The sequence below is a fragment of the Nothobranchius furzeri genome, chromosome 6, assembly GCF_043380555.1.
Source record: "Nothobranchius furzeri strain GRZ-AD chromosome 6, NfurGRZ-RIMD1, whole genome shotgun sequence".
Classification (NCBI taxonomy): Eukaryota; Metazoa; Chordata; class Actinopteri; order Cyprinodontiformes; family Nothobranchiidae; genus Nothobranchius; species Nothobranchius furzeri.
Window position 1 is genome coordinate 51,638,970 of NC_091746.1, and position 15,734 is coordinate 51,654,703.

General features: G+C 39.8%; 1 protein-coding gene across 2 annotated transcripts; it reads left to right on the top strand.

Annotated features, from left to right (window-relative positions):
• The first annotated feature begins 1,495 nt into the window (after nucleotides 1-1,495).
• LOC107373190 (prolactin-releasing peptide receptor) lies at nucleotides 1,496-14,114 on the top strand. Of its 2 annotated transcripts, XM_070552309.1 has the most exons (3): nucleotides 1,496-2,006; nucleotides 6,513-6,973; nucleotides 9,686-14,114. In XM_070552309.1, exons 2-3 carry the CDS (start codon nucleotides 6,537-6,539, stop codon nucleotides 10,317-10,319), a joined length of 1,071 nt encoding a protein of 356 aa, XP_070408410.1. In that variant the 5' UTR covers nucleotides 1,496-2,006; nucleotides 6,513-6,536; the 3' UTR covers nucleotides 10,320-14,114. The 2 variants fall into 2 exon arrangements, with proteins under 2 accessions (XP_070408410.1, XP_015796844.3); XM_015941358.3 differs by lacking the exon at nucleotides 1,496-2,006 and having other exon boundaries at nucleotides 6,258-6,973.
• Nucleotides 14,115-15,734: the final 1,620 nt, after the last annotated feature.

A 15,734-nucleotide genomic window follows, 5' to 3' on the forward strand; every position in this document is an offset into this window, starting at 1 on the left:
TGCTTTTGAGGCTGAGATCAAAATGATGATAAATCACTGATTATATAACTATATATTTGTGGACAAGCAGCCAAATAAAGGCTATAAACAACATCAAAATGCTTCCTGCAGAGTCTGTGGATAGTGAGATGCTGGTAGAAGAGACCAGAATTCAAACAATATCTTATAAAGTTCCACATTTCCTATTTTCATAAACATGTTTGAGACACGCTTGCTTATTCTTGCCATTCCTGCCGAACGTTCCCATCCCCAACTCCCATTTGGATATATTTGTGCTCAATTTTATGAGCAATTTCAGTTTGATTTAAGGACTCTCACTCATGCAAAACACTTTGATGATCTCTGCAGCAGCTTTTATTTTCTAGATGAAACCACCGTAATCATGATGAACCTGCAATAACGTCACAGGATGGATCTCATCCAGACTCCTGAGGGAAAAAATAAATGATGCATTTACTTTCTGTGCTGGTTTCCTGCTGACTCTGTTTCCTGCAAACCCCTAAATAGTAATAATACCAGCAGGTTGCTCTGCTATTATAACGTACTGTACTGAATCCTTTTCAATTGCTTGCGTCTCAATCGTTTCAATCGCTGTATTTTCGAAGTCATGCTACTACAAGCAGCAAGCACAAATAAAAATCTTCCGATTTTCTGATTCTGTTGGTTTTTATAAATGCAAAGCAACCGTTCCTTTTTGATTTCCAGCTCTTTTTGGGTGTTGTCTAAACATTTCTGACTAGCACTAAGCAGGAAAAGGGCGAGGCGATTAGCTGATGCTCTGATTCTTCATGTTTTACATCATCTACCGTTCATCTTCCCTGAAAATGTCACTCTGTAGCCGTTTACCCTGAACACTTTCATATCTACGTGTCTTTCATTTTGGAACTTAGAGAATGCACAAACGACAATCACTTTGCACTTTAAAGCCGTTTACTGAGGAACGTTCTGTTGACAAAGAAATTACTCCAAAGATCTCAGCAGGAGTTCAGGTCAAGATGTTCTAAACAGAAGCTATTTTTGACAAGCTCTTCCTTAACAAGATAAGTAATAACAGAGAAAGGCTGTCAGTGTGACTCAGAATAACCGAACCATTAAAGTGAAAAGTTGTTTAAAAGAGGTGATAAATATGTATGTTATAAACTTTTACTGAGCTAAGAGAGCTAGTCAATCGAGGAATTACTGAAACATTAAAGATAAACATAAGACATCATTAAATTTTAATTATTATTTATTTAAATATAACTTATGTCACTGACAATTGGTCATAATAAATGAAAAGAACACAAACATGACTAAAAATTACATAATTTTAAAATAATAATAAAAGATGTCATCAAAATGTTCAGAAAACCGAATCATTTGAAGAAAAAAAAACATAATAAAATGTTCAAATAACTGAAGCAGAACATTTTTAAAAATATATAAATTCTACCAAACCAAAATTTTTTAAATTAATTTTATCACAATGTATTTTGCTAAACATTGTGTAGAAATAGTGGGGTTTTTGTTATATTTTCGTTGTTGATAGTCTTCCTAAATCACAGTAGGGCTTTTTTCTATCACTTAAAAATACTGAATAATTTTTTCTTTTCTTCTTTTATTGATTTTTGTTAATTCTTGTGCTTTCACCTCAGAATAAACACCCAGCAATTTCCTAACTTTCCTGAAAATGGCGCTGTTATTAGAAAGCGTCCTGCACATTTCTGTAATCCTGCTGCTCACCATCCTCCCCACCAGCTAATCAGTCCCACATCAAACGTCCCCACCAGGACCAACCCAGACATTAATCTTTCTGTGTGTTTCTGACGTCTTATTGGCTGCTTGTCATTTCCACCAGACATCTCAGACATCCCTCTCCCTCCACTCGCTGCTGCGCGTCTCCCCCTTTCTTCCTCTCTGACTAAAACGGCAGCAGGTTCTGCTCACTCACTGGGAAGAAGCAGTCAGTGTCGTGGTCTGCTACTCACACACACAACTCAACCCTGCTCTGGAAAACATCAGCATAGGTGAGTTACGTGATTTTAATGAAAAGAAAAACAAAAGAAGAAATTGTTTTTACAGATTTTATGTTGCAGTGGAACTTATCATCCAGGTCTTTTGCATTTTAATCTAAATTTTTCAATTTTATGAACTATTTTATGACATTAGTATAAAAACAATTTGTGCATTAGAGGAAAAACATAAAGTCATGTAGAACTTCAAAGCTGAAGGTGCTTTTAAAAATATGTTTCTGTAAAATCAGTATTCTGACATAACCCTTAAAAGTTGCAGTGAAATAATGAAGGGAAATGTCTATGAGGAAGATATTTTTTCTGTAGAGTGAAACACGTTCTGAATTAAGCTCTGAAAATGTGCTGATGTCATGACGTTGAGTGATCATAGTGACAATTTATCAGGAGGTCATTCAGCATTACGGAGGTCTTCCTCTCTCTTTCTGCACAATTTCTGCAGCATCCAGAAGTTCTAGACAAGCTGCTGCATGATGACTTTTCTGCAAATGCAGAAGCTGAAGGCATTTAGAAATGAAAACAACTGTAGCTGAAGCCAGTTAACCAGCACAGTGGCCTAGCGGTGCGAGTGTCTGCCATGGCAGTGGAAGATCGGGGTTCAAATCCCAGTCGGGTCATACCAAAGACTTAAAAAAGAGACTCATTGCTTGACGCACAGCTTTAAGTGGTTGGATTGAGGGGTTAAACCACCAAATGGTGTGCAGCTCACCGCTCCCTACGGGGATGAGTCAAATGCGGAAGACAAATTTCACCACACACCAGTGTGTGTGACAACTGATGGGACTTTAAGATGCTCTTTGAATGTTCACAGCTGAACAGCTGGCAGAATTCAATGGAACCCCGATGAACTGACCTTCTCTCCATGCGTGTTGGAAGATACCAAAACAATAGAGAAGCAGCTTCTCATCAGTGGTCCTCACTGAATCTTTAAAAAATCATCTTCTGCAGCAGTTTTAGGGGAGCATTTGAAAGTCTTACATTTGCCCTCTGGTGCTTAAAAGTTATTTGCCCATTGTTTCATAAAAACAAGGTTCCATTCTCAGTTACAGCAAAGTCACTGTGGACAACATCGTTCCTGAGCGACAGAACCGTTCCACTCATAAAGTGCCCTTGGTCAGTCCTTTACATCAGCACAGCCGGGATGCACGTAGCAATCGTCTGTAAAAGATGACCTTCTACTCATGCATGAATATGAATGTGATAGTACGTCTCATCTAAATTCACCTCTTAGTGAGAGTTTTGAAAAAGAATGAAAATTGCTAGACACAAAAGAAGTTTTCATGGAGACCTAATTAAAACTTTCCTCAGCAGTTAGCAGACAACGTCTCAGATGACTGTTCTAGTCAAATTCCCTGTTCAATACTTTCCATTAATATAATTATTACAGGTTTTTGCTTCAACTGTTGCAAAAATTAATTCCCCTGCTTCCATCTCTGCACTTTGCAAATGATACTGATTAGCGCTATGAGAGGGAAGGAAAGTTTAAAAGCAAAATCTGAGCCTGATTTTATGTGCTGCTTTTACATATTCAGCTGTGAGGATGTGCAAAACCCAGTTGGGACTTTTATGATGCAAAAAGAAACTTATTATAGCTGCAAGGTTCTGATTCTGAGGTGATTAACCTGAAAAAACTCAAAGCTTTTAAAAAATGCATTTTTTTTATTCCTCTGTAAAGCTGAAATACGTAATTTTTAAAGCAACTTCAAAAAGCTTTCTGACCTTGTTCTATTAAATAAAGTAGATAAACTTTGGTAAGTTTGGTTTCCTCTAAGTTCCTCACTACAGCAAAATAATCATTAAGCTAACCGAGAGCATGGACAAACAAGAGGGAGCTGTCAGCCAACAGCTCCTCAGTTCCCAGCATGCACTACGGGGTGACTCTGATGCTTCAATCAGCTTAGCACACCAACCTAACTTACTGCACCTGCATTCAATTAATGTCAGTTTGTAAACCTAAAGCTAACATTCAGCTCCGTCCAGAAGGGGGGAGGAGCAACGGGCGGGAAACTACTGTAAATCCATTCAAATTTCTATATCTTCTATATTATATATATATATATATATATATATATATATATATATATATATATATATATATATATATATATATATATATATATATATATATATATATATACAGTAGGCTATTTTTCAACCACAAAAAATACAAATAAAAACAAGAAATTTGGGTTTCAGCACTATGCAGCATACTGTAAGGGACACAGACATAGAATTGAATTCTGATATTGCAAAAGTATTGAACACACATTTAGTACTGCATTGGTGTTATTGTGTACCAGATTAATGCCAGTACCAATTAATCTGAGGAGTTATACACTCTCACTGCAGAGGGGATGAATGACCTATGGTAGTGTTCTGTTTTTTATCTGGGATGTCTCAATCTGCCTCTGAAGGAGCTATCCATGGTCTCCAGAGTGGAGTGTAATGGGTGGGAGGGATTTTCCAAGATGGAGGTCATCTTCACCACCATCCTCCTCTCACACATCTCAACTGTATCCAGTGGGCAACCCAGAACCAAGTTAGCTGTGTGCACTAGCTTGTTCAGTCTCTTCCTGTCTCAGTCAGAGCTGCATGCACCCCAACAGATCACAGCAGAGTGGATAACAACAACAGCAGAGTGATAGAAGGATTTTAGCAGATGGAAATTAACTCCGAAGGACCTCAGCCTCCTCAGGAGGTGGAGGCGGCTCTGGCCCTTCTTATAGAACATCTATGTTGTTGGACCAGTTCAGTTTACTGTTGAGGTGAACTCCCAGGTATTTAAAGGTATCCACCACCTCAGTTTTATTTGGTCCTGATATTGAAACCCAAGTCCTCTGCCTACCCTTGTTTAATAGCCAATCTACAGAACAAGCTAGGTTTTTAACACAAACACAGTCGTGGAACACTCACCCCTCCCCTTGGGTATCTTCCCTGAGACGTTTCTGAATCAGAATCAGAATCAGAAGGGGTTTATTGCCATATATGTGAGAAATCACAACATTAGGACATTGCAACGGTACCTAGGATTGACTCAAGCCTCAAGGGCAACCTGTTGGCTTGATTATCACCTGTGAGTTGCTTTGGACAAAAGCATCTGCTAAATACATAAACTTAAACATACTTGGTGCAAATGAACAATGAGTGAAAAAAATGACAAATAAGAAATAAGCCCAATAAAATAATAATAGTGTAGGGAGGCAATAATTTGTCAGTGTAGGTGCTGATCAGTTCAGATGCAAACACAACGCTAGGGTCAGGTGAGTGAAACAAAGTGACTGGAGTGGGCAGCTCTACGACTGTTTTTCATGAGTCCAACTGCAGAGGGGAAGAAACTTGTTCTTGTGGCGAGAGGTTCTGGTCTGAATGGATCTGAACCTCCTGCAAGATGGGAGCGAGTCGAGGAGACTGCTGGAACTGTTCTGACTAAACCAGACATCCACAGTTCAAGGGGAGATAGCGCCAAACACCAGTTGCTGTTTTCTAGGTCCAAACGTCTCTTGTTGTCCATGACGTCAAATCGTGTTTTTTCTTTTTGGGTCTCTGGGAGTTTGTCTTAAAGCTGAAGTAGTAGCAGCCGGCTGTTTCCCTTTCTCTGGTTTTATTGAGCGGAGAACCTCTCACACCAGTGGTGTTCTGTTGCTAAATACGCGAGTGAGTAATGATGTAATCTCCACAGTATAGCTATGTTAGAACATTGATAAGAGACATGAAAAAAATGCTTTAAGCTAATTTGTTTTCCAAATTTGCCATTGCAGCTTTAAGTCGTTGTTGTTCTAGCTCTTTAATAGGATAAGTACCTTCCTCAAACACCTGCTGCATCACGTCTAATGCAGTTGTCATTTGTCAGATCGAAAAAGGAAAGGTGGAAAGTGCTGAATTGTTGTTGCTATTGTGTTTTAAACAGAAGTAATTATTTTTGACTAAGTAGCCCATATACAAAGAAACAGTGTCTAATATTACATCTCTTTTTTGAGATGAGGTGACATGTTTTGGCTGAAAGTGACTGAATTTTTATCAGCTTGAAAACCAACAAAAATGTCTCGGGCGAAAAGAAGATTTTGAAATATTCTAAAGTAATATTTTAATTCCATTCCTTCAACATCATTCTAATTCCAATTTCAGAAGATGTGATCATAACTAGCCAAAGCGAGGAAATAAATTAATAAATTGGTAAAATGTACAAAAACTACGCAGCCAAGCCGCATCACATTATTCTGCAGATGCTAAATTTATCTGGTTTAAAAGCTTTCAGTATTTTAATGAAGTCATAAGACTATTTAGATGAATGCATGTTGCTGTTTTGTGTATTTATAATGCAATACCTTTTAACGATGATTATGTTTATGAAACACTGTTATTTTGCCTCTCAGTGGATGTGTTGACGTCTGTGAGAGCATGCATTTCTTGCTCTATAAATGTCGTGAACAGTTTTCATAGACATGTTTACATTTTGCATGATGGTCTGACCTTTGCAGAGATTATTAATGTATTCTTATGAAGGCTGACAGGATCAGCTCTGCTCCAATGGAGGGAAATCACAGTAGCACATCTGGAAGCCTGCAGCCACCACAAGACAACGGCCACGTTTATGAGGTGGCCGTGCAGAGCAACTCCACCAACCGCAGCTCCCAGTTTGCAGATGTGGCCTTGCTGCAGACCTTCAAACCTCTCATCATCCCTTGCTACGTGCTGGTGGTGGCAGTGGGCGTCATCGGGAACTACCTACTCCTTTATGTCATCTGCAGAACTCGGAAGATGCATAACGTCACCAACTTCTTCATCGGGAACCTGGCCTTCTCAGACATGCTCATGTGTGTGACGTGTGTCCCCTTTACTCTCGCCTACGCCTTCAACCCACATGGTTGGATTTTCGGCCGCTCCATGTGTTACCTGGTGTTCCTCATCCAACCTGTCACAGTGTACGTCTCCGTCTTCACACTCACCGCTATAGCTGTGGACAGGTGGGTGGATTACCTCAGCACATTGATCAGGTTCTGAATAACTAGCTTTCATTCTTCATTTCCATCTTTGTCTTCATCCCTATGACAAATGCATTACTTTTAATACACTCCTCTAAATATGACAAGGATGCGATTTTAGAGCCAAGAAATCCTTAACTAACAAATGTAATTACGACTCTCTCTGTGCAGTCATTAGAAAATGAGGCAAATGAATAGAGATATTGATTAGTGCAGGCACATTTTACCAGAATGAAGAAAAAACTGCTCTCCCTTATTAGTGGTCAGGATTTTATTAACCTGGGAAATTATTCTGAAATAAAATTTTTATCAAATTGGCTCATATGTTTAGTTTATGAAAACAAATTAAAATATTATTATTCTGGTTTGTACACATACAAAACAAAAGCAGGAAAACAGTCTCCATCCTGATCAAACTCATCTGGAGTTAAACTTTCCTCTGATCTTATACACACACACGTTCTTTTGACCAGTTCAAACCGACCTCTGCTGCTGTTTTATATTATATCCCCCTCTGACACACCTGTTCAGTCCTAAAGTCTCATCAAGAATTTCCTTCTTTTTTATTTTTGCCCATTTTGCTGGTCATAGAGTCAGTCGTGTCGATTGGCCCATTGACAAGCACACCGTCCTTTAGTACATGCATGCTTTAGGCCTAATGAACACATTTCACTTTTCTCCTTTAACGATCAGTCGGAGTTGCAGACTTGGTCTTTCACATTTGTGCTGCAGGACGCTTGTGCTATAATTAAATCATGCTTTTTAGTATTCATCAATTAATCTAAAACAGAATACAAGTGAATCTTTAATCTATTCTTAAGTGGAAAATTCTGCATTGTTGCAATCAAAGGTCAGCTATTTGGAGTTTCAAAGTAAGATCCTCTGAAGTTGTGAAATGATGAAGTTAAAACGATTTTGTTCAAATCTTCAAAACATCATCATGTGCAATTTCACACAACAGAGGATTTAAACTCTAAATCAATGTCAAACCATCTTGGTACGGTTAGTTTTTGAGAAAGACGATCTTCCTGTTTCAGTCATCTGAAATGGGATACAATTAGGATATGATTGCCAATAACGTTTATGTTTATATATTTAGCAGACGCTTTTGTCAAAAGTGACTTTCAGGTGATAATGAAGTCAGCAGGTTGCCCTTGAGGCTAACAACAAACTCTAATCAGTCAATCCTGGGTGGTGTCAGTACCAGATCTGCTCAGATAGCAGATCAGCTCGGGGTCCAGCGCCTGCCAATGATGTCACACTAGATGATTGGCTGAACAAAGGACTTACAAATGTTACGATACCACGTTTGTAAGAGTTTTGTTAGCACGCTGACCCAGAAAATTTTGATTGGTCCGAAAAATATTGCAGTTGAAGTCCTGTAGTCCAAAAACAAACACTTTCGGAGAAAATGTGTTTATATTGTCAAAGGAAACACATTTTTGTTGAATTAATGAATTTGTTTACACAAGAACCTACAAAATATAAAGAGGAATTCCACATTTATACAAACGGACAAGGCTGCTAATTATGTAAATACATTTAAAAATGTTCACATATAAGAACTGTTGTGCTTTTTGGCAGTCTGATGTTGGTTTTATGTAGTTTAACATTCTTTAAAAAAACACTTTAAAAAACAAATTACAGTTTTAATGAAAACATTTAGGCTGTAAGAAATAATAATTTATTGACAAAACTTATGTGTGAAAGCCGAGTGGATTTGCAGTAGCGTGACGTCATCGGCAGGCGCAGGACCGCAAGCTGATCTGGCACTGGAGCAGATCTGGTACCGACAGTGGCAGTGAGGCAGCATAGTGAATCATAAAGGGAGGTGAACAAGAAGTGGACAGTAGAGCGGGGGATGGGTCCAGGGAGGGTCCTAGTTTAGAAGATGGGTCTTCAGGAGTTTTTTGAATCAACAAGGATGCACCATCCTGGTAGTGCTTGGTAGGCCATTCCACATTTGTGGAACAACACATAATCAGGGGCGGGGCCAGTTGATAGAGCAACACCAATTATTGGGCAGCCAAACCCCCCCCCCCCCCCCCCCCCCACACACACACACACACACACACACACACTCATAAGCAACTGCAAAGAAAAGCTCCAGGTGCCAAATATCATGCATGCTGAATGTGAAGACAGTGTTCTATCCTATTTCCTAGCCGCTGACAGAAAATAGACGAGGCAATGCTTGTTTAAAGAAAGAGACAGTTTTTACATCACAGGGAAAATGAGTAGTCATGGTCCTGCTCACATTGGCTTGTGACAGCGGAAGGCTGTGTCGATTTTCCGGCCAGGAAAGAACAAAGTCTCAGCTAGTAGAAGCTAACCGTTACCATTAGCGACTCTGCAACAGAGCATAATTCTGTCAGACTCGTGGTATTTGTAGGGATAAAACACCAACGTTGCAGAGTAAACAAATGTAGAGTTGTATTGCTTTTAGCCAATCAAAGGTGAGATGATTGCATATCATAAATATTAATGAGTAAGATCCCCAATCCTGCTATTTTCTGCCTCCCACTTCTCCGACTAACTTCTAATTCCTGGAACAGGAGTGCCAGAAAACGACTCATGGGCTAAAGCACAGTACATTTCTTGAAAAAGCGAGTGCATGCCACTTTCAGTGAATACAATATATGCAGTGTAATAAATACAGTTTTTTTATGATGTCATCTCCTCTCTCCATTACAGATATTACGCAACAGTTCACCCTCTTAAGAAGCGGACCTCCGTAGCGACCTGTGCGTATGTCCTGACTGGAATCTGGCTGCTGTCTTGCTGTCTTGTGGCTCCAGCTGTGACTCACACCTACCATGTCGAGTTCAAAGAGGAAGGTTTCACCATCTGTGAAGAGTTCTGGTTGGGTCAGGAGAAGGAAAGACGAGCTTATGCATACAGCACATTGTTGGTCACCTACGTCCTCCCATTGTCGGCTGTCTTTGTTTCTTACCTCTGCATCACTGTCAAACTGAAGAAATGTGTCGCCCCTGGCAACAGGACACAAGACCAGGCAGGAGTTCATCAGGCTCGTAAGAAGAAGATCTTTCGCCTGGTTGCACTTCTGGTGTCAGCCTTTGCAGTCTGTTGGCTTCCTATTCATGTGTTCAACGTGCTCAGAGACATTGACATAAACCTGATAAACAAGCGCTATTTCTTACTCATCCAGCTGCTGTGCCACCTGTGTGCCATGAGCTCTTCCTGTTGCAACCCTTTCCTCTATGCATGGCTACACGACCGCTTCCGCTCTGAGCTGAGGAAAATGCTGAAGTGCCACCACCGCATCGGAGTCCCTGCGAGTCATTGTGCTGCAGGTGTGGTTTTATAAATACCTGCTTGTTACCTCTGCTGCTAAATCAGTGCACCTTGCTTGTTCGTATTTCCTGTAGATGGCGGTGTGAACTAAAGCTGCCCATTCAGTCATCAGTTATACTGCATAGAAAATAAAACTGGAGTGGTCTGACGATGAGCCCGTTCTGCTGTGATGACCATGCAGGAACTAACCTACGTTTTGACAGGATTTTAAACCAAACGACATGTGGCATTCAGAGGAGGAAGTTGGCCATGACTTTTCCTTTAAAAACGTCTCTGCTGCTTTCACTGATGTTTTATCAGAATGAACTCTGTTTGAATTCCTCCCACTGTCTCAGATGTCTCAGGTTCTACAGGGTCTCAACTGTCTCTGTAAACAATCCAAATGTATTTTTAAAAAGTCCATCTGTCTTCTGTCAGGTTTAAGTTTAAAGGGACTTTACAGAGTTTTGAATTTTTATGCTCGCGATTGCCTCCTCAGGCCAAAAGTGCGACGGCAGCTTCAATAGTGGGCTCGTGCACGAGGCGCGCATGCTGTACGTGCACACTCCTTAACGAAAAAACAGCTGAGACAGTCCCGTGTGTGTGTGTATGTGTGGCCTGGAGGACAGAGGACAGGAGAACGCGCAGCTAATTAATTAAATAATTTGGTTCTGTTACTTTCCCTTCAGCACCATATGTCGATGTTCAGCACAGCCGACAAAGGTTTAAGATGGGTCAGTCCATCAGCTTCACAGATCATTCCCTTCCCTTGCTTGAAAAATTGTTCCAAAATGAAAGTTGAACCCACATCTTTTTCATCTGTGAATTCAATGCCGTTCGGCAAGTCTCAAATAAAATTTTGGGCATCTTACTGTAAAAAAATATACCATTAATGTAAAAAATAAACTCTACATAAATTACGTTCACATCAAGAATCAAACCCAGATCTTCTGCACAAGAGTCCGACATCTAACTAGGTGAGCTACAGCACCAGTAATGTCTTTTGCATCTGTAACTTTTATATGCTAGATAACAGCTGAAACAACGTTCAAAGAACGGTTTGGAGCGAAAAGGGCTATTTTGTTGCTAATTTGCAGGAAATATCTAGAAGAAAGTAGCTGTCCTCAGAAATGTAGCTAGGTTCATCACTAGGAGTTAGGAACAGCGACAAAGTCGCTGAGTTGGCACTACCTCTCTCTCTGCTGCTAAAGCTACTGATAGCAAATGCTACGGGCTATGCCTGAGCGTGAACGCGCATGAAGCAGCCTGCTCGACCCAAGCATCTCTCTTTTTCTGTGATTTTACAGAAAAACAGGCAATCACAGTAAAAATGCCAGGGCTCATTCTCCAGGACCAGGGCATTGCAGGAGAATGTATGAAGAAGAAATGTATTATTTATATACATGTTTTGTCTGTCAAACTTCCATAATGCCCCTTTAAGGAATAATTTGTCTAAAATAAGCTGTTTCAAAAGTCCCTTATTCTTATGTCACAAATGGGAACTCCTTCTCTTACCTATAGGCTGAAGGAGCTGCGGCTATACTCCAAGCTCCTCCAGGTTTTCAGAGCTTTTCAGCTTGTAACAGCCTGAAGCCTAATTGACATTTCTCCGTCAACTCCACACGGGAGAGAAGCACACGCACTGACTGAGACGTTTTGCCTTTGGACTTCTTCGTCACCTGAGGAGTGTTGCAAAGTAACTCCCCGCCAGAACAACAGAGGATGTAGCGCTGTTCTGGGGAATCCTGTCATGTATCTGGTCCATGATAGGGTATTTACTATTGTATGTATATTTTGCTTTTTGCATTTAAGAAACTTTTTAATGTGGACAAATGTATCCCTCATCCCAACACATTCTCACTGCCAAAGCTAAAACTGACGCTGGGTGACCAAGCATTTGTTTCCAACGCGTTAAGAGTCCCGACACGTCAGAAACCGACACTGACGCTCTGGTAAAATGCAAATTTAATCAGTTTCTGACCTTTATCCTCTTGCTATTTAACCTTTCCCTCACCTAGGGTCAGTTTTTGATGCTTTAGGGGTGAGAATGTGTTGCTCATTCTCCTCCACTTTTTCACGCGCTGCCACCTCTAAAACCATGTTTCCTGTCATTTCCATCCATGAAGATAACGCTTGCTGCACACCTTTACTTCTCCTGTCATGTGTGAATAAATGTTCATATTTCCATGAGGTATTCTTCAAGCTGCTCCGTGTCTGATGCTTGATATCTTTGGCTCACTTTTTACTTTTTTTGAGGGGGCAATGGAAGCGGCATCCTGACCAATCACAAGCTTGCGCTCTCCGCCTCGTTCGACGGACATTTCGGAAAGAGGGCTTAACTCTGTCCGTCCTGGCGAGCCTGTTGGAGAGCTGTCGCAAGGACGGATAATGACGTTGTGCGTCTCTGTATTGACGCAGGTGGAAAAGCATAAATTAGGCTTGAGTGGAGGATGGGTGGGCGTGGTCAGCTCCAACTTGTTAAAGTGACAGAGCCCTGAAGTGGCTCATTCTGGAAGGTAATGAAATTGACAAGAATAAAACTGCTGAAGTAGCTTCATGTGAGAGGGATTTGAGTATAATACTTACTTAACATGCTTTGTATATGTGGCAAGGTGGAGAAACGAGGGCCTGGGTGGAATTCAATCCCCAGACTCCCGGGTAAGAGTCATGCACGCTAACCAGTCAGCCCAAGGGACATCCCCGTGGCCAAGTAGCCAGGGCGCACGATCAATCGAGTCACCGTGACAGGATGCTCACACTGTCACATGTAGAACTAGTATATTTATTTTTTTTATTTAAAGTCCTAATAGGTTTCATTTAAAAACAAACAAAAAATAAAACACTATGATCTTAACCATGCAGGGACTAGCCATTAGCCGATCTTCAATGTTCCTGAGGTTGTTCAAAGAGTACCACAAGAAAGATATTATTGTTCATTATGTTTCGATGTGGCCAAAATGATCAAAGCAGTCACCTATGGAAATTTTACATCCTAACTCATAAATTAGAAAGTGTCATTTAGCAGAGTGGTTTTTACCATTGCACTGAGTCTGACATGTGAGCTGTATAAAGTAACACTGTCTTAGAAAAAGCCTCAAACTGCTAAATGAGACACATAAACAGTAAATCTACACATCAGTGTTTGTAACTTTGCTTTCTGAGAATGCTCAGGAAAAGCTGAAAGTTATCACTAAAAGGGCCAAAAAAAAAGATTGTGCTGGATGAAAATAAAACAACTGAACAGGATACAGAAAAGCTGTCTTTTTAAATTCTGCTTTGCTGCAAACACGATTGTTGTGACTTCCTGGTGACGTTACAGAATTTAATGTTACATTTATGAAGCTGTCCCCTCCAGACTCATTTTATTTCTTCCAGTAGTCGATAAAAATACCACATTAAGTTATCAAACCATGTCTGATAGCTTAAGTTTATAATGGGCTAGAGGAAAATCCAGCGGCCATGTTGTTGTTGACTCTGTGTTGTTTTGTGATCTCTGTTGTTTGGTGGCTGATTTGGCTGCGATGAATAATCACTGAGACAAATTAGTCCTGAAAAGATTTAAATACTCATCATTTTTCTAATACTGGAGAGGTGATTACAGATTAGCTACAAGGTTGTAATAACTGTCAAGTTACCTTGCAGCTGCCTTATTCCTTTTATCCGTTTACAGATTTGTTTCTTGCAAAGATTCACAACTTCGGCAGTTTTAAAAAGGCAAATAAAACAAATCAGTGAGATATTCTTAGAAAAAAATGCTTTTTGTTCACTTTTAATAAGTAAAAACTGTATAATTTAATGTGATGCATGCAATATAATTAGTGTGTGAATAAAGTCACAGGTGTAAAAACAAAACCCTGTCTCAGATCAGTGTGTGTGTAAATGTAAACTCGGGTTCGATCTACTAATGAGATGCTGAGGAAAGAAAAGCATTTGCACATCAATTAGACTTGTTTGGAATGCTGAGATGTGATAATTTATTGATCTCGTAAATCACGTCAGCTTGCGCTGGTGCTCGCTAACAGTCTTCCTGCAGATGGATGGGGTTTATTCTGCAACATTGACACCACATGACGGGAGATTTATTAGCTGTGGAGTTTGTTAGGCTGACATTTCTTATCAGAAAGTTAGTGAAATGCAACAAAAACCTAATGAAGTTTAGAGTTTTGTTAGAAACGTTTTTCATTTTGGACCGTTTAAGGTAGAGAAGCAGTGTATTTCATTTGGAGAAGCAGCTATCTAGAAAATAAAATGTTTTGTTTCTGTAAGAAACTAAAACTCCAATCCTGTTTATCAGTGGTTCCCAACCTTTATTCCTTCAGCACCCCTTTTCCTGTGTTCAAGACAAGCCAGGACCCCCTAACACCAACTCCTACTAAACAATAAAACGTGGTGATTCATTACAAACTTTATACTGACATGTAGCATTAAATGTAATTTTTACAGATATAATCTTAGTAACCTCACTACCTCGACGCAGATGAAATTGAAGGGACCGTGTTGGGGGCACGAACCCCAGATTGGGAAGCAATGCTGTGTATAATGCACCAGGATTTGTCACTTTCACTCTAAAACATCATAAACAATCCAACGATGTCTATTAATTAATTTAATCAGTAAATGTCTTATTTTAATCCTATAGGGAATTTATTTCCCGCCCATACTTCTGGCTCATGGGTCCCCAGAAACAAGAAAAAATGAATGCAAGTCAATTAGGCTAAAAAAGCTCTTTTCCAATTCTGTTTGATATGTGCCATGGATCTCACATGCGATGTCCATTAATTTTACAGACACATACTGATGACAAGAAAGTGCTTATTTTCAAACAGCGTCAAAAGTTATTTTAGGTTTTGTGTGAAAAGACATATAGGACTACAAATGTTCGTCTCACCAAAGGGAGGAGACAGGCTCCCTGTGTCTCCAAGCCCCTGGTAGAAGATCTAAGTCCTACAAGCAAAAGGGACTATTTTAAAATTGTAAAATGATAAAATGTATATTATGTAGTTGATCAATAAATACGTCTACTATTATTTTAATTTATCGGACTTTGAATGTTTAAGAAATATTCAGATAAAGACCAGCTCTATAGTGGATCACGTGTGTGTTGTGTATTATGGTGTGTAATTCAAAAGCATTCAGTCCTTAACACTGTTCGCAATGTCTTTTCTGCTATTTCGGATTAGAAGACTGGTTTTCCTCTCTCAAAATTAATCACTAAAGCTGCTTTAACAAATTAGCTGAACGTTCTAATATAGTATAGCTAGAAATATATTGTGATAAAAAATTTAAACATTTAATAAAGTGATTCTCTCGCAATAACACGTTTCAGACTGAATGCAACCATTGGAGGATCAACTTGTCAATCTTGCCAAACCGCCGCGCTTCCCTGGGTCCTCCATTCATTACTCACTCACGTATTTAGCAACAGAACACCGCTGGTGTGAGAGGTTCT